This window comes from Clarias gariepinus, chromosome 4 (assembly GCF_024256425.1).
Source record: "Clarias gariepinus isolate MV-2021 ecotype Netherlands chromosome 4, CGAR_prim_01v2, whole genome shotgun sequence".
Lineage (NCBI taxonomy): Eukaryota > Metazoa > Chordata > Actinopteri > Siluriformes > Clariidae > Clarias > Clarias gariepinus.
The window spans coordinates 5,768,865-5,790,566 of NC_071103.1; the positions used below are offsets into that span (position 1 = coordinate 5,768,865).

Consider the following 21,702-nt stretch of genomic DNA (forward strand, 5'->3'; position numbering starts at 1 on the left):
ATCGGCGGCCGGCCCACAAAAGACGAAAATCACCATCGGTCCACCGGGCAAATGCCAGTCCAGCCATGTATAGAGGCGGCAAAAGCTGAATATCAAACGAACTTTACCGCAGTCCAAAACTAAAACCGTCCATGGATGAAAAAAAAAAGAGGAAAGAGAGAGGAGCGGTCACTGGGCACTGGGCTGCTGGTAGACGTCTTCAGCGGTTATGTCACCCGCCAACGCTTTTCACGGAGGGTAAGGAGCTATTCGCTGAATGATTAATTTCCCTTGTGTCGGCAGGTCATCACCTGCGGCGCGAAATCTGTTAAACAGTTTACAGTGGGCGGAGCCTAGGTCCTTTCATTATGGAGGCTGGGAGAGAGAATCACAGGGCTTAAAACAGTTTGAAGATTTCAGCTCTGTTCAAGCGTTTCTGATCTGCCTGGATCACAGAAAAAAGTTTCTTCTATCTATAGTTAGAATCGCGATAGTTCGCTATAAAAGCTTCCAGACGCCATAAAGAGGAAGTGTGTATCAGCGTTGTGCTTACACTACATTACTGTACATACAATAAACTGAAGCGCTTGGATAAAAAGGAAATAACTCACTTTTGCACAGACTGAATTCAACTTCTTTTTATGAGTTGTGCATGCTTTATTTTATAAATTTATATAAATGAACGCACATGTCTTATTTTATTTATTTATTTATTTATTTATTTATTTGTCATAAATCACATCAAATACAATGCAACACTATAATAGTAGTTAGCACTGTGACACCTCCAGGATCAAGGGTTCGATTCCCGCCCTTCCAGTCTGTGTGCAAACATGTCACATGCACATTATGTTACTTGCCATTTCCAAATTGCCCAGTGAGTCTCTAAGTGTGCGTGTGTGTGCCCTACGATGGATTGGCACCCTGTCCAGGGAGTATAGTACTGTAACCCGCTCATCCCCAAAGTCTCCCAGGATAGACTCCAGTCCCTTGTGATGGTGTACAGTATATACGCCTCCCAAGTATGCATCATTACAAAGAAATAAAACGGATGTTGATTATACCAATAAGAGATGCGCACGAAGACCCAGCAGGGGAGACGAATACCCTAAAGTCCGCAACACAAGAAAGAGAAAAACCATTGCCTCAGTTGTGATCACGTGAGGCTCTGCGTCAAAACAAGAAGCGCATGCGTGATACATACTCGGTACTCGTAAACCAAGACTTTGTTCGTTTTCCAAGTTAAAATTGATTAAAAATCATTGCTCGTCTTGCGAAACACTGGCAGAGATCTAAGCACTGCAAAAGTTTAATTAAACTCTTTCCCACCAGTTTTGAGTGATGCTGTGATCAATCTGGACAAACATACAGACAGACATAAAGAAATTTCCTGAAAGATAATTTTTTTGGTCAATTTATGGCATAAGAAGTAACTATGCATCAATGTTTGCTGAAAATATTGTGATTTTATTTTTTTCATAATGTAAGGTTAAGATGTTGCAGATAAATTAAGCGTACAGCTCGAGCTATTAGATTTTAACCCGATGAAATATAAATAACACACAGGGCATGGTAATTATATTTGTTTAGTTTTTTTTAATCCATCAAACCCAAAATTCATAAATTCTTTCTCTGTCTCACACACAGTCTGCATATGCACACAAAAACACACACCCTTCCTTCCTTTTCTCATCGCAACACACTTTTAAGAGACACACACTTTAGGATATACTGTACTGTATATCCGGGACACAAGTCAGTAATATCGCAGTCTTCACTTATCCTGTGTGAATGCACCACACAAAAGACACCACACAGCATTCCAGGCAGACCACACGGGGAATCCATGTGACGACGAGATCTCCAACCTGAAGTGGGGCACCAGGACGAGTCAAACATGTCCAGAGGGCAGAGGGCGTCTGGATCACTGGCAGCTCAGGAGCGACAGCTTGACAGAGACACAGGGAGAAATTTTACACCATTTTACTTATTATTTTTCGATTTTATATATATATATATATATATATATATATATATATATGTTTGTGCAAAAGTTTAGGCACCACTGATTAACAGATCTTGGTGATTTTTTTAATTGAAAAGATGTTAACACAGTCCCTCCTTGAAATTGAACTAATGCACAATATTTTCAGCAAACACTGATGCATAGTTACTTTTAATGTCATAAATTGAATAAAGATAAAAAATAAAAACATTATTGTGGCACTGTGCAAAAGTTTGTGGAACCCAACATAATCAAAGCTTTTTAAAGCCAGTCAAAAGTCTTTCCATTCTTGTACTTGGGATTTTCTCACATTCTTACTTCTAGTACAAAGGGCTTCTAGTTCTTTAATATTATTTGGTTATTTATCAATGGATGCCTAAACTTTTGCATGGGACTGTATGTATGTATACAGTATGCACACTCATTTATCCACACACATACACGGTTCCTCTTGTGTGTGTGTGGTGCTGCATCCTGTTTCTTCGGTCTCCTGTGTTATGATGTTCAGTGTTTGACTGCATGTTTTTTGTTTGCTGATGAGTTTTGTGGTGGAGGTCTCGTTTCTTCTTCTCCTGTGTTAAACTGTAATGTTTTCTTTGGGTGTTGGTGACTACTCTACATGTGTCGGGGTCTTTACTGGTGCTGTGTACAGAAGTTCCGGTGTTTGTGTCAGCGCTGTGTGCTGTGTGTGGCGGTGTGTGCAGGACTGAGCTTCGTGAGTGCTGGCTCAGGTGTATCGCTGAGGCCCGCAGCAGACTCTGACTCCTCTGTGTTTTCCGGCTGGCTGTCCCCGCACTGCTGCTGCCGCTGTTCACCATAATACTCTATGTTCATGAGTCCCAGATCTGCTACTTTACCTTAGACAAATCTATTTACAATTGCATTTTGGACTAACTGAAGTTTGTTTATGCACCTAGTTAAACAACCAGACAGTAATGCGTTACAGTAGTCCAACCTAGAGTTGATAAAAGCATAAACTAGTTTTTCTGTATCGTTTAGTGACAATACTGTATATTCCTTATCATGGCAATATTTGTCAGGTGAAACAATGCTATCCTGGTAGTATTATCTACTTTTACACAGTCTTTTACTGTTGCACTTGATGGAACAGAAAGGCTATCTAAAGTTACAGTGTGATCAAAAAGCTTGCTTTCTAACTGCATGTGGTCCTATGAGTAGTCTTCTGTCTTATCAGAATTTAGCAAAAGGAAGTTAATTAACATCCAGTCTCTTATGTCCTGCACACATTGCTTAACTTTATTAAGCAGATTTTTCCCGTCTGGTTTTGCTGAGACGTATAACTGTGTGTCATCAGCATAACAATGAAAACTAATACCATTATGTTGACCAGGGGGGAAAAAAAGAAGGAAAAAAAGCAGTGGGCCTGAAACTGAACCCTGTGGAACACCAAACTCCAATTTAGAATATGCAGAATTGTCACCATTTAAATCTACAAACTGATAAAGATCACTTTGATACTGTAGGATCTAAGCCAGGAGAGAGCCATTCTCTTAATTCCTACAATATTTTCCAATCTGTAAAGGAAAATACTATGATCAATGGTGTCAAAAGCTGCCACGAGGTCGAGTAACACAAGCATAGTGAAGCAACCCTGATCAGAGGCCAAAAGGAGGTCATTTATTACTTTAACAAATGCTGTCTATGCTGTAATGAGGCTTAAATCCTGATACAGTTTGTGTATGCTATTTCTATGTAGATATAAACATAGCTGCTGCGCTACTATTTTTTCCAGAATGTTAGAGTTAAAGAGCAGGTTTGATATCGGTTTGTAATTGGACAGCTGACAGGGGTCGAGGTTAGGTTTCTTAATTAGTGGTTTAATAACTGTTAATTTAAAAGATTTTGGAACATACCTACTAATGAAAAAAAAAAATCAGCAGTAGTTCTGTTATTGCTGGTACTATCTGCTTGAGAAAATATGTTGGTATAGGATCTAATACACAGGTTGATGATTTTGCAGAAGAAATTAGTGAAATTAGTTTATTCTCTTTAAGGGGAGTAAAGTATTTTAGGTTCTGATCTGATATAGTTAGTTTATCATCTGTATCAATCAAATTGTCTGGTTTCAAAGCCTGAATTGTTTGCCTAATATTTACGATTTTGTTATTGAAAAAGTTCCTGAAGTCCTCACTACTGTATGTTGTTGTGTGGAGATTTCTGTAGTGGTCTTATATCCAGTTAATATTACTATGGTATTAAATAAAAATCTAGGATTATTATTGTTAGTTTTTATAAGAGTGGAGAGATATATCGATCTAGCAGCACTAAGAGATTTTTTTATATTTTTGAATGCTCTCCTTCCATGCTTTTTGGAATACTAACAATTTAGTTTAATGTCATATACATTCTAATTTTCGAGCGGTCTGTTTTAAAGTGAGATTAGAATAAAATCTCCATCAATTAACACTTTGTCTACAGAATGACCAGGTTTGAGAGGAAATTTTCAAATTCACAGAGTAAATTCCCAGTAATTGCTTATTTTCTTTTTTGTAATAAATTGTCTTAATAGTTGATTAAAATAAAATTTTGTTACTTCTTAATATGCTTGTCTCCTGCTGTTTCTTGTGAACTGACCTGTGTTACCTACGATGAGATTTAATTAAGGTCCCTGGGCCTTACCCAGGCATAATCGGATTTTCAATTCCTCAGCGCTCCACCACACCATGACGCTGACACAAAATTGAGCTCAGGTGCACCCTGTTTCTACTGCTCATTCTTGAGATGTTTCTACAACTTGATTAGAGTCCACCTGTGGCAAATTCAGTTGATTGGACATGATTTTGAAAGGCACACACATGTCTAACATCCCACAGTTAAGAGTGCATGTCGAAGCACAAACTATGCAAATGACTCCTTAAGCCTTGCATTTCTGGATTTACTAAATTTCTTTGTAAGTTAAACAAATCATAAATGGACCAACTCATTGCTTTAATTATATCATGGTATAGATGTCATTAATATAAAGGTTTTACCTTAAAGTGATGACATCACAGTCCATCCATTCTTAGTATATACTCTACCTGTAGAACAGATTAGCTGTGTCTCCAAGTTATCACTTTGGAAGGAATATTAATCCGACAACCAAAGACAGATTCACAAGTGCTCTGCTGGATCTGTCTTAACTTCTTAGTAGAAGAACACTGTTGCAGTGTTGCCAACTATTTTCAACGGAAAGTAGCTAAAGTCTGCTCGAAAAGTCGCCAAATGTCGCTAGATGACGTCATGCGTATATTTGCATATTGATGACGTAATTACGTCGTATTTGCATTTTGCGTGTTTTCCCTAATCCTTCCTCATGTGTCCAATATAATTATGAACTTAAGCTTTGTAACAGTGAGTAATATAAGTGCATCGAAAGAAAAAAATAAATAAATAAGAAAAAAAAAGAAAATGGTCAAATTAAATAGTTTTATTTCAAGCAAAAGAGAAGCAGGTAAGTGATAGGTCCGTTGCAACACCGATCAGGGCAGACACAGGGAGATGAGTAACTGTACCGGGAAAGCAAGACCTCGTGCTTACAGGACAGTATTGGCGACATTTGGAAACTTGCTAAGGTTTGTCCAAAAGTTGCTAGATTTGTCACTAGGCGCTTTAAAAAAAAAAATGCGGATTTGCGCATGGGCAATTCATTTGCAGTCAAGACTCGTAGGAGTGAGCATCTCCTGCAGTAACTGCAGCTGGGGGGGGGGGGTGTCTGTGAGTGCTTTGGGACGGGGGAGGGGCCGGCGGCGGCAGCTGCTGTGGCAAGTTGAGAAGAGTCAGTACAGACACATCAGAGTCTCCAAAAGTCTCCAGTAACACAAGAAAAAGTCGCCAGATTTGTCGCTAGTCGCTTTTTAAAAAAAATGTCGCTAGAGGGATTTGAAAAGTCGCTAAATATAGTGACAAAGTCGCTAAGTTGGCAACACTGCACTGTTGCCCCCATTAGATTAAAAAAGGTCACAGAAAAAACACCTGCACCATGGTACAATAGTCATACTCACGCCCCCCAAAAGAGTAACCTCAAGCAAATGTGAAAAAAAACTAAATTAGAAGTTTTATAGAATTTCAGGGTTCAGGATGCAAGATGGCGCCTTAGAGTAAACACGTGTTTTTACGAGCTGCGCAGTAGTCTCGGTTATTCATACCAATTTCTTTTTCATTTAAACAGAGGAGTAACCCAATTACAAGCTCTATATTGACAGAATGAGTTTAAATAACTATTTTAACAAATCAACGGGCGGTGCACTGAGGAGTGCGAAAAAAACGACTTCGAGAAATATGCCTAGCCCGACAGTCGCGTCCATGGATAGCATGCCAGCTACGGTACAGCCTTGCTAACTCATGAGGGAGAGGCCGAAAAGGCGAGCACTGACGTGCCTCCTGATCCTGACCCCAACCTTATACAAGCTATGAAGAGCATGACGGACAATATAGTTGCAGTGATTGATGCTAAGATCTCTACGGTTCTTGAAGCGATAGATAATCAGTCGTCTAAAATTCAGTTTTGTTCAGCGGGTCCAAGAAGCAGAGAATAGAATTGAGGTGACTGAAACTACATGCACAGCCAATGAAACCAAGATTCAACATTTGGAAAAACGAGTACGAGATCTGACCGAGCAGGTGGACGACTTGGAAAATCGCGGAAGGAGATGTAATGTGCGCATTATCAGTTTACTGGAGTATACAGAAGGATCAAACCCTGTCAGGTTCTTTGAGAAATGGATACCGGATTACCTTCAGGTGGACACGAAGGCGGGTAAATTGAAGCTGGAAAGAGCCCATTGCTCCCTCACTCCAAAGCCGGCTCAGGGCGGCCGCCCTGGTCCTGTCATCGTTCGATTCCATAACTTCCAGGACAAACAAAGAGTGATGACAGCCGCCACGAAGCTCTTCACGCTCAACAGTAAGCAAACATTGTCGTCGCGGGATGCAAATACCCCAGAAATTTCTTTTTTTAATGATTACTCTGCGGCGGTGGTGCAAAAGAGAAGAGCGTTTAATGAGGTCAAAACTCGTCTTCGAGGGCTGCAGATGGAATATGCGTTGCACTACCCGGCCACATTAAGTGTTAAAGTTGGCTGTGAGCGCAAGAGGCTTGTTTTTCCAGAGGAGGTGATTTCTTTCCTTGATTCCCGATAAGTGCCGGAGTAAATTGCGGCGTTATTACCTCAGTGGATACAACTTTTGAATTTAATTTTTTACGTCTTATTTTACATTAAGAAGAGACTGGCTGCGCAGTTCTGCAGATGACAGATTTGGGTGCGCTGACTTTTGGTAAAAACGAAGATGGTGGTTTGAGGAGTTTGTATTTCTCTTCACAATAAAGTCTGTGTGGAAGCCCTTAAGAGATGGATGTAGGGGTAGTTTCCCCTGTTTTCTGTGCTCTGTTATTTGTTTCTTATTTACATTATACGTTGGGTAAATGTTTTAGGCTTTTTTTTAAGTTAGTATGTTTAAGGTCACAGTGTTACTTAGTACATGTTCAGGTACAACTGTTTCATGACTGAGGTTTACGGCAATGGATAGCACACTTCGTATATGTACTTGGAACGTTAGGGGAATTCATAATCCTATAAAGAGAAAGAAAATCCTGACTTACATTAGAAAGGAGAAAATTGGCATAGCTCTGTTACAAGAAACACACTTAGACAAACAGTAACATTTAAAGTTAAGGCAGGGGGGTATAATCAAGTATACTCCCCATCCTTTTCGTCAAATAGTAGAGGAGTAGCAGTACTGATCAGAAAAGAAATACCATTAAATGTTGTTAAATCGACAGAAGATGACAGAGGCCGTTTTGTCATTATATACGGCACTTTATACGGCAAATCTATTACCTTGTTTAATGTATATTATCCTCCAGGGCACCCCTCTAATTTTCTTATTAAGGCTTTTGCTGACTTTTTTGATTTGAGATCGGATTAAATGGTTGCTGCTGGTGACTTTAACTGCATGTTAAATCCTCTTATTGATCGATTTTCCCATAAAATAATGGCGCCATCTAACATAGCTAAACAAATTAATGGCATTTGTGAAGACTTAGAACTTATAGATGTTTGGAGAGCGCTTCACCCATCAGTTTTTTCTCCCCACCACATCAGTGTTATACGAGAATTGATTATTTTTTTATTCCCAAGAGTTTAATGCATTTAGCCTTATCATGTTGTATTAACAATATTGTCATTTCAGATTATGCGATGGTTGTTCTCAATGTAAAGGTATCAAATAGATAACTTCCGGCAATGGAGATTAAACACCAATATACTCAAAGATCAGACATTTCATCCCTTTTTCTTGGGGGAATTCACATCTTTCTATGCTATTAATGCTAAATCCACGCAAGACCCTTCTCTTTTATGGGAGACTAGCAAAGCTTACATAAGAGGGTTAATTTGGTCCTTTTCTGTTTCTAAGAAACGTAAAAAAACAAGACCCAAAGATTACTAGAGGAGGATTTAAAGAGTATAGAGGAAAAATATATTAAGACTGCAGATAAGGCGTTACTCAAAGAAATATTAGCACTGAGAAGCGCAATAGACTCACTGCCAACCCAAGATGCAGAATACAAACCGAGGTTTGTGAAACAGAAATTTTACGAGCATGGAGATAAGCCGGGTAAATTTCTGGCTTACCTCACTAAGAAGAAAAGTGATTCACGCTCAATTATATCAATACTAGACACAAATGACAAACTACAATATGATAGCAAATCAATTAACAACATATTTCGAGATTACTATAAGAACCTATATAATACTGAAGCGTCTAGTAGCAGTACTACACTATTAGAAGCTTTTTTTTCCAAAATTAGTTTACCAATTATCTCATTAGATCAGAAAGCAAAGTTAAATGCTCCTATTTCTAAAGAGGAGTTAATTGAGGCGATTTCACGAATGCAGAATGGAAAGGTGCCAGGTCCAGATGGCATCGGTTGTGAATTCTATAAAGAATGGCAAACTTTGTTACTTGAACCTATGCTTAATATGTTTAATCATTCATATAGAAGTGGGCAGCTCCCTGAATCTCTAAGAGAAGCTAATGTTTCCCTTATACTAAAAAAAGGTAAACCTCCAGAAGCCTTCTCCTCATATAGACCTATATCTCTATTAAATGTAGATACGTAATAACAGATGTTATTAAAGATGATCAAGTAGGTTTTATAAAAGGCTGCTCTTCATGCAATAACATGAGATGTCTCCTTTATGTTATACAAGTCTATAAACAGTGTAAGATTGATGGGCTAATCATTTCTCTTGATGCAGAGAAAGCATTTGACCGTATTGAGTGGTCATATTTATTTTTTGTTCTGGAGAAATTTAATTTTGGTGATGCTTTCATTAGATGGGTTAGAGTATTATATGATAAGCCTAAAGCTTTCGTTCTTACAAATGGTTCCAGATCAGCAAGTTTTTCATTATATAAAGGAACTAGACAAGGGTGCCCACTTTCACCCCTGCTTTTTGCGCTTGCTATTGAGCCCCTAGCTGAAGCAATCAGAACCGAGCCCTTAATTGAAGGCTTGCAGACTAAAGAAAGGCACCATAAGTTGCCACTTTATGCAGATGATGTGGTCATTTTCCTTTCAAAACCAGACTCTTCAGTACCATCTCTTCTCAATATCATTAATACCTTCAGCACGTTCTCAGGATACAAAATTAATCTTAGTAAGTCAGAGGCTATGCCTGTTGGTTCCATGAAGGCAATGCCAAATATTAGTCCCTCATTTCCATTTAAATGGTCCCCTGGAGGATTTATATATTTGGGTATTTTCGTTAGCCTTATGTGTAAAAATTTATTTAAAGATAATTTCTCCCCATTGTTTAGTAAAATTAGAGAGGATTTAAACCGATGGCACACACTACCTATTTCGTGGTTGGGCAGAGTGGCTTTAATAAAAATTACTGTCCTTCCCAAGCTTTTGTATCCAATTCAAATGATACCTGTTCTGTTTTCTAAAAAAGTTTTAAAAGATGTAAATGGCTGGCTTTCCTCTTTTATTTGGAGCAAGCGCAGACCAAGATTAAAGTTTTCTGCACTGCAATTACCAGGTCCAATTAGAGGACTGGATTTACCCAATATTAAGCTATATCAATGGGCCGCGCATTTAAGATATATTTATGATTGGGTTGATCTTGATAATTCTTCTACCTGGTTGGACCTTGAGCAATCGCTGTCAAAAATTCCCCTAAAAGATCCCCTACTGTTTTAAAAAAAAAAAAAAAGTTTTTTATCGGAAAACTGTGAAAACCCTGTAACTGTAATTGCACTTAAGGCATGGAGGGCCATTAATCGTTTTGAGGGAAGAATGAAAATAACTTCTGCCCTCATGCCAATTGTGAATAATCCGAACTTCCCTCCAGGCAGATCTGATGAGAGGTTTAGATTTTGGGAAAACCAAGGTATTTCTCGGCTTCAGGATGTGTTTGATGGAGAAGGCCTAATGTCTTTTGAGGATTTGAGACAAAAATATCAATTATCACAACAGGACTTCTTTCATTTTTTACAAGTTAGGAGCTATATTTTGAAGGACACCTTGTTATGTACTAATAGAAGTCTGTCTCCTACAGAAAAGTTTATTTTTCAAATACCCGGAAAGAAGTCTGTGAGTTTGTTATATAAGGTACTTAGTGGTACATTTGAGAAACAAGTGGTTTTGAATACTAGATCTGCTTGGGAAAGGGAACTTTCAGTCGCTATAAGTGAGGAAGAATGGGATGATATCTGGAAATATGCCAAATCTATTTCAGTATGTAACCATGCCAAAATTGTGCACAGGTTGCATATCTCACCAAACTGTAGACATACATTTAACAATGCCCTTTCACCTCTATGCCTTAGGTGCAAAACACAAATTGGCACTCTCACTCATTGTCTCTGGTCATGTAATCAGTTACAAATATACTGGGCCAAGATTGTATCTGAAATGTGCATTCTTTTTGATAAGGAGTTGGCTATGGATCCTGTATGTTTGATCATTGGTCTACCGGATCAATCTTTGATTTTATCCAATGAAAAGAGACTTTACAATCTTCTTACTTTTGCAGCCAGGAAAAATATATTATTGAGATGGATAAGCGATAGGACTCTGACTATTTCAGGATGGCACAAGATTTTAATGGAACTAATCCCGCTGGAATATTTAACATGTTTAGTTAATGGCCAACCAGATCAGTTCTATAATATTTGGAAGCCTTATATTAGCAATTTGGACACTGATTTGTCAACTATTCTGTGGAAAGGTTTTCCTCCCCAAGTACCTCAAGTGAGTGCATAGGATTTCGAATTGGTATTGTGCTACCATTATTTTTTTGTTTTTATATTCATTTTTTTTTTTTACTAATTTATGTATTCTGAATATCTTAAAAAATGGTTTCTTTTTTTTTGTGGCCTGTTAGGTGTATTTTTGTTTTGTTAAAGTTGAAAAATGTTCAATAAAGAAATTTGACAAAAAAAAAAAAAAAAAAAAAGAATTGCAGGGTTCGTCCCTTGTGCATGGGTAGCACCATTCCTGGCACTATGTAGCCAAAAGGTAAGAAGAAACCATTGAAGCAGTCCAGTAAATATTGTAAGTTTGTCTTTATATTTCTACTTTCTACTAAGTAGTGACCTTGTTTAGGGGTTAGAGAAGGATTTGAAACTCAGCCTTGTGTTAGGAGCTAGTTAGCTTTGTAGCAGTAAATAAAAGAACATGAATGGTTGATGAGTCGATTCTGAAGAATTTAGGGACAATTATTAAGGAATCAAAGTGTTGTTGTTGTTCAAGATGACATACCTTTTATCAGCTGATAATAACTGATGATATAACTTTGTGTGTTCTCATTGAAAGTGCTTCTGTGACTAGTTTTGAATGTAGTTTGTGGCATGCAGATGCCCTCTCCGCAGTGCTACAGACCGAACAGACCTACTTTCACCAATGTGGCATCTGACAGTTAGTGTTATTAATGGTTATTGAAACACCTGGGACACATAATGATATGTATATTTAAATGTTTTAGTGGTGTTAGTGTCTATTATCAGAATTCGTGAATCAGATTACTTGGTCGAAACAGTTGTATAATATACGTTTATAAATATATGGCTTAAAAATGTGTTGCATTTTCTTTATTCAATTATTGTTAAGAATAACTGCACCTAATATTTAAATTAATTATTGTATGAAGTGTACATATTGCTTGTCGTGTGTTATTTACTTGGTTAATTGCTAAATGCATCAATGCAGAGCTCAGTGCCTTTTCTGATTTATCTTAACAGGCTGAACTTTTACACTTATTTTTAAGCACAGACTGCAGTTCAGTGGTTTACTGACCCATTTTTAAGCTCGGATTTAAAATTACAGGTGGTTTACCCAGCTTTGCAGTGTGGTTTGTGTTGAATAGTTTTGAAATGTATTTTCTCTATCTTTATCCTTAGTGCCTGGTTAATACTGAATGTCAACAAAGATGAACAATACTGGTGGCCATTTGAAAAACACAACACCCAGGTGAGGACATAATACATTCCATATATGAGATGGTCAAATGTTGTGTTAAAGCAAATCAACTGTTCTATGCTCAATGTGGTATGTATACAGTGTGTATAGAAAAGAATTATCCACCTTTAAAACTACAGTGAAACCTCGGATTACGAGTAACGCGGTTTGCGAGTGTTCCGCAGGACGAGCAAAGATCTTTTTATAAATTTTGACTGGAACAACAAACATGTCTTGATTTACAAGTATCGAGTATCATGTATCACGCATGCGCTTCTCGTTTTGTTCACGTAATCACAATTGAGCCAGCAGTTTTTCTCTCTTTTGCGCTGCAGAATTGTGGGTAATCGTCTCCCCAGCCTGGTAAAATCAACATCCGTGCATGCGTGTGCTGTTTACTATAATACTGTGACCATGTGTGTGTGCATAAACCATAAGTTAAGTTTAATTTTCTCACTGCCTGGGTCAGCATGCCTTTATGTGTGTGTGTGCTCATTGGACACCTTGCCCCTTCACACACACATCCTTCTCTTCTCGCCTTTACACACACACACACACACACACACACACACACACACACACTCTCTCTCTCTCTCTGTAATGAAAACACTGCTCTTTCGCGATTCTTTTAAAGGTAAAGTGCTGGTTAGTTTTTTTTTTTTTTTACTTTACAGCAGTGATTCCATTAGTTTGCGCTCACACTAGTGTTATTCGCAGTGTTGGGTATAACTTGAATGTTAGAGTACTTGAAATACTTTTTTGACGTAACGTGTAATCCAACATGTTAGGTCCACCATTTAACTACTTAGTTTTTTAGTTACTCTTTTAAGAATGTAATCTGTTATTTAGACAATTTAAGTAATCCGTGAGCCAGACAGCACTGTTTGTGTGTGTGTGTGTGTGTGTGTGTGTGTGTATGTGTGAAAGTCGTTCTGCAAGCCCCACCCCCGATAACCCATCCCCCTCTGTTATTCCTGCTGTTATACCCCTATCTCACCCATGCGGTTAGACTATTCGGTTCTTTCCGACTCACGGAAAGAAAGGGGCTTGTAGGATGACTTTCACACACAAAATAACTGAATGACAGCTGTCTGGCTCACAGATTACATAAGTTGTCTGAATAACATTTTTAAAAATATAACTTCATTATTGAGTACTTAAATGGCGGGCCTAACACGTTATATTACTCGTTACATCAAAAAAGTAATCCAAGTTACTTTGTAATGTGTTACACCCAACATTGTTTACAGCCAGTCTTTCCAATAATGTGTGTATGTAACTTAAATATGAGAGGAGGAAGTGTTACCGTGTAAGACTATAAGAGGGAGAGGTGAGGGTCTGATTCCTTTTTTCCTCTTACTTTTCAAAAACGAAAAAACACACATACATGTTTTATTTTTACTTTAGATTTTGTATTGATTATTATTTATATATTTTTTACTAATTTTTTGGATTATTTCCCTGATTTTCTCCCTAATTTAGTAGTGACCAATTCCTCCCTGTCACTAGGAACAAGGGCTCCCACATTAAGCTTCTACCACCACTCAGTCGGGAGAGCCGCAGACTTTCCTGTGTTTTCTCCAACCCACGTGACGTCACCGACTGTCTTTTCGAACTGCTTGCTCACGCACCGTTGGGGGCGGAGTAACACAGTCCGCTCCCTCCACTTACGTAAGCTCACAGATGCCCCTGATTGGCTTGTAGAGCCGTATTAATGTGGGAGCACGAAGTACCTCTCATCCCTCCCCTCTGCCCCGGCTAATCAGCTCTCTCTAAACCTTCGGCAGCATCACCCGGGGATCGAACCAGCGATGATAGGGCAAGCACTTTTTTTTCACCTTGTATTGATTATTTTTTATGGGTTTTTTTTTCTTTTTTTTGGACTGGGGAATGAATAATTTGAGTTTCAATTATTTCATAAAGAGAAATTCGCTTTGATTTACGAGTGTTTTGAAATACGAGCCTGCTTCCGATACAAATTATGTTCGTAATCCAAGGTTCCACTGTAATCTCATTTTACTTTTTTGTGCTGCATTTAAATGGGTTAAGCATTTCCAGGGCTTAACACTAGAATCGCTGAGCAGTGGTCATTTGACCGCAATGGGGTAACAAAAAAAAATACTTCACATGATCAAATTCCAGGACCCTCAAATTCCAGGACCCTCCTGTATGCTTCTATTTTAAAATCGCACCAGTAAAAGCTAGTATAAAGCCATTTTGCTCTTATTTACGTGAAATTGCTGACAGCTGCAATTCAACATTCATCATTCATTCTGGCATTGATAATCAGCAAAAATTTATAGGGAGATAAATTAGCTTAATTTTATAACGTTTAAAAAAATAATTAGTTTGTTCATTCTATTTGAAGCTTTTGAAATTATCTCTAAAACAATGTAATGACCCCTCCTGAGGATATAAAGCTTTATTATTATGTTTGGATAAATCAGATCTACAACAGCAGATAATAAACTATGCTATGTCATAACCGAAGCAAACACCACGATTATGCCTCATTTCGTTCAGTGTTGCTAGGCAACGTACCACGCACCTAATCGGCGGGAACGTGGTTCACTTGGCCGCGGTGTATTATAAACCTGCGTAATGCTTTACTGCTTATGCTCACATAAGAATCATGTAATAAAAGCGAGGGAAATGTGGAAGTGATGTGTGGCCACTCAATGAGAACTAAATCAAAGATTTCGGTAACTACACCGAGTGTACCATTTGCATAGTGACACTAAACAGCTGAACAACTTCACTTTTCTGTTTCACATTTTTATCTCATTACACATCTGAGCAGATGAGGGTTAAGGGCCTTGCTCAAGGGCCCACCAGTGGCAACTTGGTGGTTGTGAGGTGCCTTAACCACTGAGCTACCCCTGTATAACAACTAGGGATGCACCGAAATGAAATTTCTGGGCCGAAAACGAAACCGAAATTTTTGGATGCACTTGGCCGAAAACCGATACCGAAACCGAAAATGGCTTCATTAAAAAAACATGTTTAAAATATTTTATTTTTGTTTGTATTAAAAAAACTACAAATTAATTAAAATTATTGCAACTTTGCTGTCCTCATCTGAAACTTTGAAGTGCTTCCAAACCGCCGACATACTCCGTGTTTGATGCGTAATGCTATTTCGGCCGAAAATTTTTGGCGGCCGAAATTTCGGTGCATCCCTAATAACAACAATTCCTATCAAGAAGCAAAAATAAAACAAATTACACTTCATTTTTAAAAAGAATCGTGGCTGGTGTAAGACGAGAGTCTCGCACTGCTACAGCCTTTTTAACATTCGCAAGTTTATCACAATCCAAGGTTTCACTGTACAGTACTTATTATGTATTTTGTACTACAGTGGTGTGAAAAACTATTTGCCCCCTTCCTGATTTCTTATTCTTTTGCATGTTTGTCACACCTAAATGTTTCTGCTCATTAAAAACCGTTAACGATTAGTCAAAGATAACATAATTGAACACAAAATGCAGTTTTTAAATGAAGGTTTACGTTATTAAGGGAGAAAAAAAACTCCAAATGGCCCTGTGTGAAAAAGTGATTGCCCCCCTTGTTAAAAAATAACTTAATTGTGGTTTATAACACCTGAGTTCAATTTCTGTAGTCACCCCCAGGCCTGATTACTGCCACACCTGTTTCAATCAAGAAATCACTTAAATAGGAGCTATCTGACACAGAGAAGTAGACCAAAAGCACCTCAAAAGCTAGACATCATGCCAAGATCCAAAGAAATTCAGGAACAAATGAGAACAAAAGTAATTGAGATCTATCAGTCTGGTAAAGGTTATAAAGCCATTTCTAAAGCTTTGGGACTCCAGCGAACCACAGTGAGAGCCATTATCCACAAATGGCAAAAACATGGAACAGTGGTGAACCTTCCCAGGAGTGGCCGGCCGACCAAAATTACCCCAAGAGCGCAGAGACAACTCATCCGAGAGGCCACAAAAGACCCCAGGACAACATCTAAAGAACTGCAGGCCTCACTTGCCTCAATTAAGGTCAGTGTTCACGACTCCACCATAAGAAGGAGACTGGGCAAAAACGGCCTGCATGGCAGATTTCCAAGGCGCAAAGCACTTTTAAGCAAAAAGAACATTAAGGATCATCTCAATTTTGCTAAAAAGCATCTCAATGATTGCCAAGACTTTTGGAAAAATACCTTGTGGACCGACGAGACAAAAGTTGAACTTTTTGGAAGGTGCGTGTTCCGTTACATCTGGCGTAAAAGTAACACAGCATTTTAGAAAAAGAACATCATACCAACAGTAAAATATGGTGGTGGTAGTGTGATGGTCTGGGGTTGTTTTGCTGCTTCAGAAAGGCTTGCTGTGATAGATGGAACCATGAATTCTACTGTCTACCAAAAAAATCCTGAAGGAGAATGTCCGGCCATCTGTTCGTCAACTCAAGCTGAAGCGATCTTGGGTGCTGCAGCAGGACAATGACCCAAAACACACCATCAAATCCACTTCTGAATGGCTGAAGAAAAACAAAATGAAGACTTTGGAGTGGCCTAGTCAAAGTCCTGACCTGAATCCTATTAAGATGTTGTGGCATCACCTTAAAAAGGCGGTTCATGCTAGAAAACCCTCAAATAAAGCTGAATTACAACAATTCTGCAAAGATGAGTGGGCCAAAATTCCTCCAGAGCGCTGTAAAAGACTCGTTGCAAGTTATCGCAAACGCTTGATTGCAGTTATTACTGCTAAGGGTGGCCCAACCAGTTATTAGGTTCAGGGAGCAATTACTTTTTCACACAGGGCCATGTAGGTTTGGATTTTTTTTTCTCCCTAAATAATAAAAACCATCATTTAAAAACTGCATTTTGTGTTTACTTGTGTTATCTTTGACTAATAGTTAAATGTGTTTGATGATCAGAAACATTTTCTGTGACAAACATTCAAAAGAATAAGAAATCAGGAAGGGGGCAAATAGTTTTTCACACCACTGTATATGTATTTGTATAAGTTTATCTAGATGAAATTTTGCCAAGAAAAAAAAAGTACACTTGTAAAAAAGGTTTAACCATTTCAGTTCAGCATCAAACCTATTAAAATAAATAGGAAATAATGCTAGAGAGTGAGACCAATTTCTAATTTTGAACTTGTGTCTAAAATTCTGCTGTTTATCTAATTTTGGGCTAAACTGCACATCACAAAGTGTACATCAAAATCTTTCACATATTTGCATATTTTTGCATTATTTTACAATTAATTGTCCCATACAAAAGCATATACATTATGAAATGCAGTCAAACTTATATAACTGTCTGTGAGCTAAAACAGATAGATTTTGACAACATTGCACTAGAGATACATTTGTGCTGGAAATTTACAAATTTACAAGATAGAATTAAAATAGCAATATATAAATGGCACACAAAATAAAAATATGATGTGTGGATATGATAGCAGCAGTAAAATTGAAACATAAATTAGTAGCAGTGCAATTATCCATGTTACAAGGTGCAAGTTAGTTCTAATTTTATATGTAAATGAGCAGTATGCAAATAAGAACAAACCATCCCCAGTGGAAAAAAAAAACATTTGATCACCATTGATCATAAGTTTCAGCTGAAACTAATTCTATACATGTAACAGAAAATGTACGTAGACGCAGATCCCAAATGTATAAAGATGCATGCTATATATATATATATATATATATATATATATATGTGTGTGTGTGTGTGCGTGTATAATGGAGGCCGGCTCTATTCAGGGGCAAGAGGGGGCAGCGCAGTAACAAGAAGTACAAGAAGGTAACCGTTTGGTCTGTATCCACACTCAGCAGTCACGAAGTGGAAAGACTTTGAAGCAGTTTATATATTAATCCCTAAAGTCCTTTCTGGAAAATAAACTGCATATGTAGTTTATTTACAGTAATTCATTAAAAAATTTATATACATTGTACAGTACAAGGTAAACACGAAAAAGATTACAAAATGGAAAAACAAACAGTTTCTACTTTATAAACAGCTTAGTATACTATGCGTCGAGATGCTGAAATCCCTTGCATGTTGCCCCTCCATTTTGTGCTTCCATTCCAAGTGGAGAGATATTTGACCGACAGCCTACAACAAAAGAACTGTAGGTGTGATCACAACCCCCTCTGAACGACCATGCCATCAATCACTAACCACCTCAGAAGTTCCCTCCAATGTATGCTGATGTTTTACAAGTATTTTTGCAAAACTATGGCACTCTTTTGAGAGATGGTTGGAAGGTGTTATTTATTTATTTATTCTCTACAAGGGCATTAACTACAAAGACCAAACTGCTACCTTCTTATACTGTTATAATTATTTTTTGGGGGGGTGAAAGCGTCATCTAGCAATCATTGTGTGTCAAAAACAGCTTCCTATTCAAAACAATAGGCAGTCAAATGGCCGCTGAACCGTGTTAAAAGTAGGTGACACTGGCGCGGCACTTCTAGTGTTAAGTAGACATGTAAGTACTTTTGAGAAAGGCCAAAAAGCTAAAGGTGCTTCAGCTTAAGAGCTGGTTGCATTCAAACTATGTGTCATTACAATAATCATAACTTGAACTTTCAGTTGTAATTTTAAATCAAAACAAATTTAATCCCCTGTAAATTAAAACTATTATTAACTAATAAAAAATATTCTGATCTTGTTGTCATGATACTGTATAAGTTGAAAAGTATTAAGTACTCCTTGTATGTACTGAACACATAAGTGTTCATGTAATAACTCCCTTTTCACTGTTTACAGCACGACCGCAACAGAGGATTACTTCGAATACTATAATAATGGGATTGATGCTGAACCATGTGATTATGAAGTCCATGCAGTCTATTTTCTCCCAGTGCTCTACTCCTTGTTCTTCGTGGTGGGCTTCCTGGGCAACAGTCTGGTCCTCTGGGTGATTGTGAAAGGCAAGCTTATAACAAACATGACTGAGATCTCTTTACTGAACCTGGCCATCGCTGACCTTCTACTAATCTTCACTCTCCCCTTCCTGGCTCACTATGCCAGAGATTCCTGGGTTTTTGGAAATGCCATGTGCACTCTGGTCCTCGGTGTGTACTACGTTGGTTTTTACGCTGGCATTTTCTTTATTGTGCTAATGAGCATCGACAGATACTTGGCTATTGTCCATCCTGTGTTTTTTACAAAAATCCAGTCAAAGGTTTGTGGAATTTTTGCTAGTGTAATCATCTGGATTATAGCTGTTGCAGCATCGTTTCCTGAGCTACTTTATGTTGGAGTTGAAGCCCATGATGACAAAAACATTTGCAATGCTTATCCAAAAGATGAAAATCACAATGATGTGAGAAGTGCAGCTTTATTTAAAATGAATGTTTTAGGCATGCTGATTCCACTGACTATTGTGGGGTTTTGCTACTCATTGGTGCTCTGGAGGCTTCAGACCCTTCATCCTGCAAAAAAAAACGCTTTTCGTCTGGTTGTTGTGGTCATGGTGGTCTTCTTCTGCTGCTGGATACCGTACAACATTGCAGCACTCCTCAAAGCACTGGAATTGAAGCGCATCCTGCCTTCAGAGTGTGAGCTCAGCAAAAGGATTCAGCTAATGCTACAAGCCACTGAAGCCTTGGCATACTCACACAGCTGCCTGAATCCGTTCCTTTATGTGTTTGTGGGAGAAAAGTTTAGAAGGCACCTTACTAGGTTCCTGCGCCAGACACCATGCGTCCATGTGCAGTGTATGAAGCGCTACATGACCCAGGCTGCAGCTTCAGTGTATTCACAGAACACAAGTGTGGAGGAACGCTCAGTTGCTGTCTGATTAGTGAAAGAACATGGCCCGGTATCCCAAAAGCTTCTTATCGCTAAGTAGTTCTTAAGTTGTACCTTAAGCTTTTTCTTAACAGTATGGTGGGAATCGCGTTTTGCCAGGTTCCATCGCACTATTCTTGTTTATACTCTAAGTATATCTTGGGTAAGTCACGTGCTCGTAAGGTTGGTCTAGACCAATCTTAATTTACTTTTAGCATTGTTTCAGCTCCAGACGCTAGTGGCTGCCACTGTACAGCAGTCGTTTAAATCAGCGCTTCTTGACCTGCTCAAAAATATCTATATTTAAATTTAGATTTAGGCATTTAGCAGACGCTCTTATCCAGAGCGACTTACATTTTTATCTCATTACACATCTGAGCAGATGAGGGTTAAGGGCCTTGCTCAAGGGCCCACCAGTGGCAACTTAGTGGTTGTGAGGTGCCTTAACCACTGAGCTACCCCTGTATAACAACTAGGGATGCACCGAAATAAAATTTCTGGGCCGAAAACGAAACCGAAATTTTTGGATGCACTTGGCCGAAAACCGATACCGAAACCGAAAATGGCTTCATTAAAAAAACATGTTTAAAATATTTTCTTTTTGTTTGTATTAAAAAAACTACAAATTAATTAAAATTATTGCAACTTTGCTGTCCTCATCTGAAACTTTGAAGTGCTTCCAAACCGCCGACATACTCCGTGTTTGATGCGTAATGCTATTTCGGCCGAAAATTTTTGGCGGCCGAAATTTCGGTGCATCCCTAATAACAACAATTCCTATCAAGAAGCAAAAATAAAACAAATTACACTTCATTTTTAAAAAGAATCGTGGCTGGTGTAAGACGAGAGTCTCGCACTGCTACAGCCTTTTTAACATTCGCAAGTTTATCACAATCCAAGGTTTCACTGTACAGTACTTATTATGTATTTTGTACTACAGTGGTGTGAAAAACTATTTGCCCCCTTCCTGATTTCTTATTCTTTTGCATGTTTGTCACACCTAAATGTTTCTGCTCATTAAAAACCGTTAACGATTAGTCAAAGATAACATAATTGAACACAAAATGCAGTTTTTAAATGAAGGTTTACGTTATTAAGGGAGAAAAAAAACTCCAAATGGCCCTGTGTGAAAAAGTGATTGCCCCCCTTGTTAAAAAATAACTTAACTGTGGTTTATCACACCTGAGTTCAATTTCTGTAGTCACCCCCAGGCCTGATTACTGCCACACCTGTTTCAATCAAGAAATCACTTAAATAGGAGCTATCTGACACAGAGAAGTAGACCAAAAGCACCTCAAAAGCTAGACATCATGCCAAAATCCAAAGAAGTTCAGGAACAAATGAGAACAAAAGTAATTGAGATCTATCAGTCTGGTAAAGGTTATAAAGCCATTTCTAAAGCTTTGGGACTCCAGCGAACCACAGTGAGAGCCATTATCCACAAATGGCAAAAACATGGAACAGTGGTGAACCTTC

General features: G+C 38.3%; 1 protein-coding gene across 1 annotated transcript; it reads left to right on the top strand.

The window, feature by feature from the left end:
* LOC128520469 (C-C chemokine receptor type 5-like) lies at window positions 1–20,948 on the top strand. The gene is made up of 3 exons (XM_053494725.1): window positions 1–237; window positions 12,398–12,467; window positions 19,201–20,948. Exons 2-3 carry the CDS (start codon window positions 12,415–12,417, stop codon window positions 20,234–20,236), a joined length of 1,089 nt encoding a protein of 362 aa, XP_053350700.1. The 5' UTR covers window positions 1–237; window positions 12,398–12,414; the 3' UTR covers window positions 20,237–20,948.
* The last annotated feature ends 754 nt before the right edge of the window (window positions 20,949–21,702 follow it).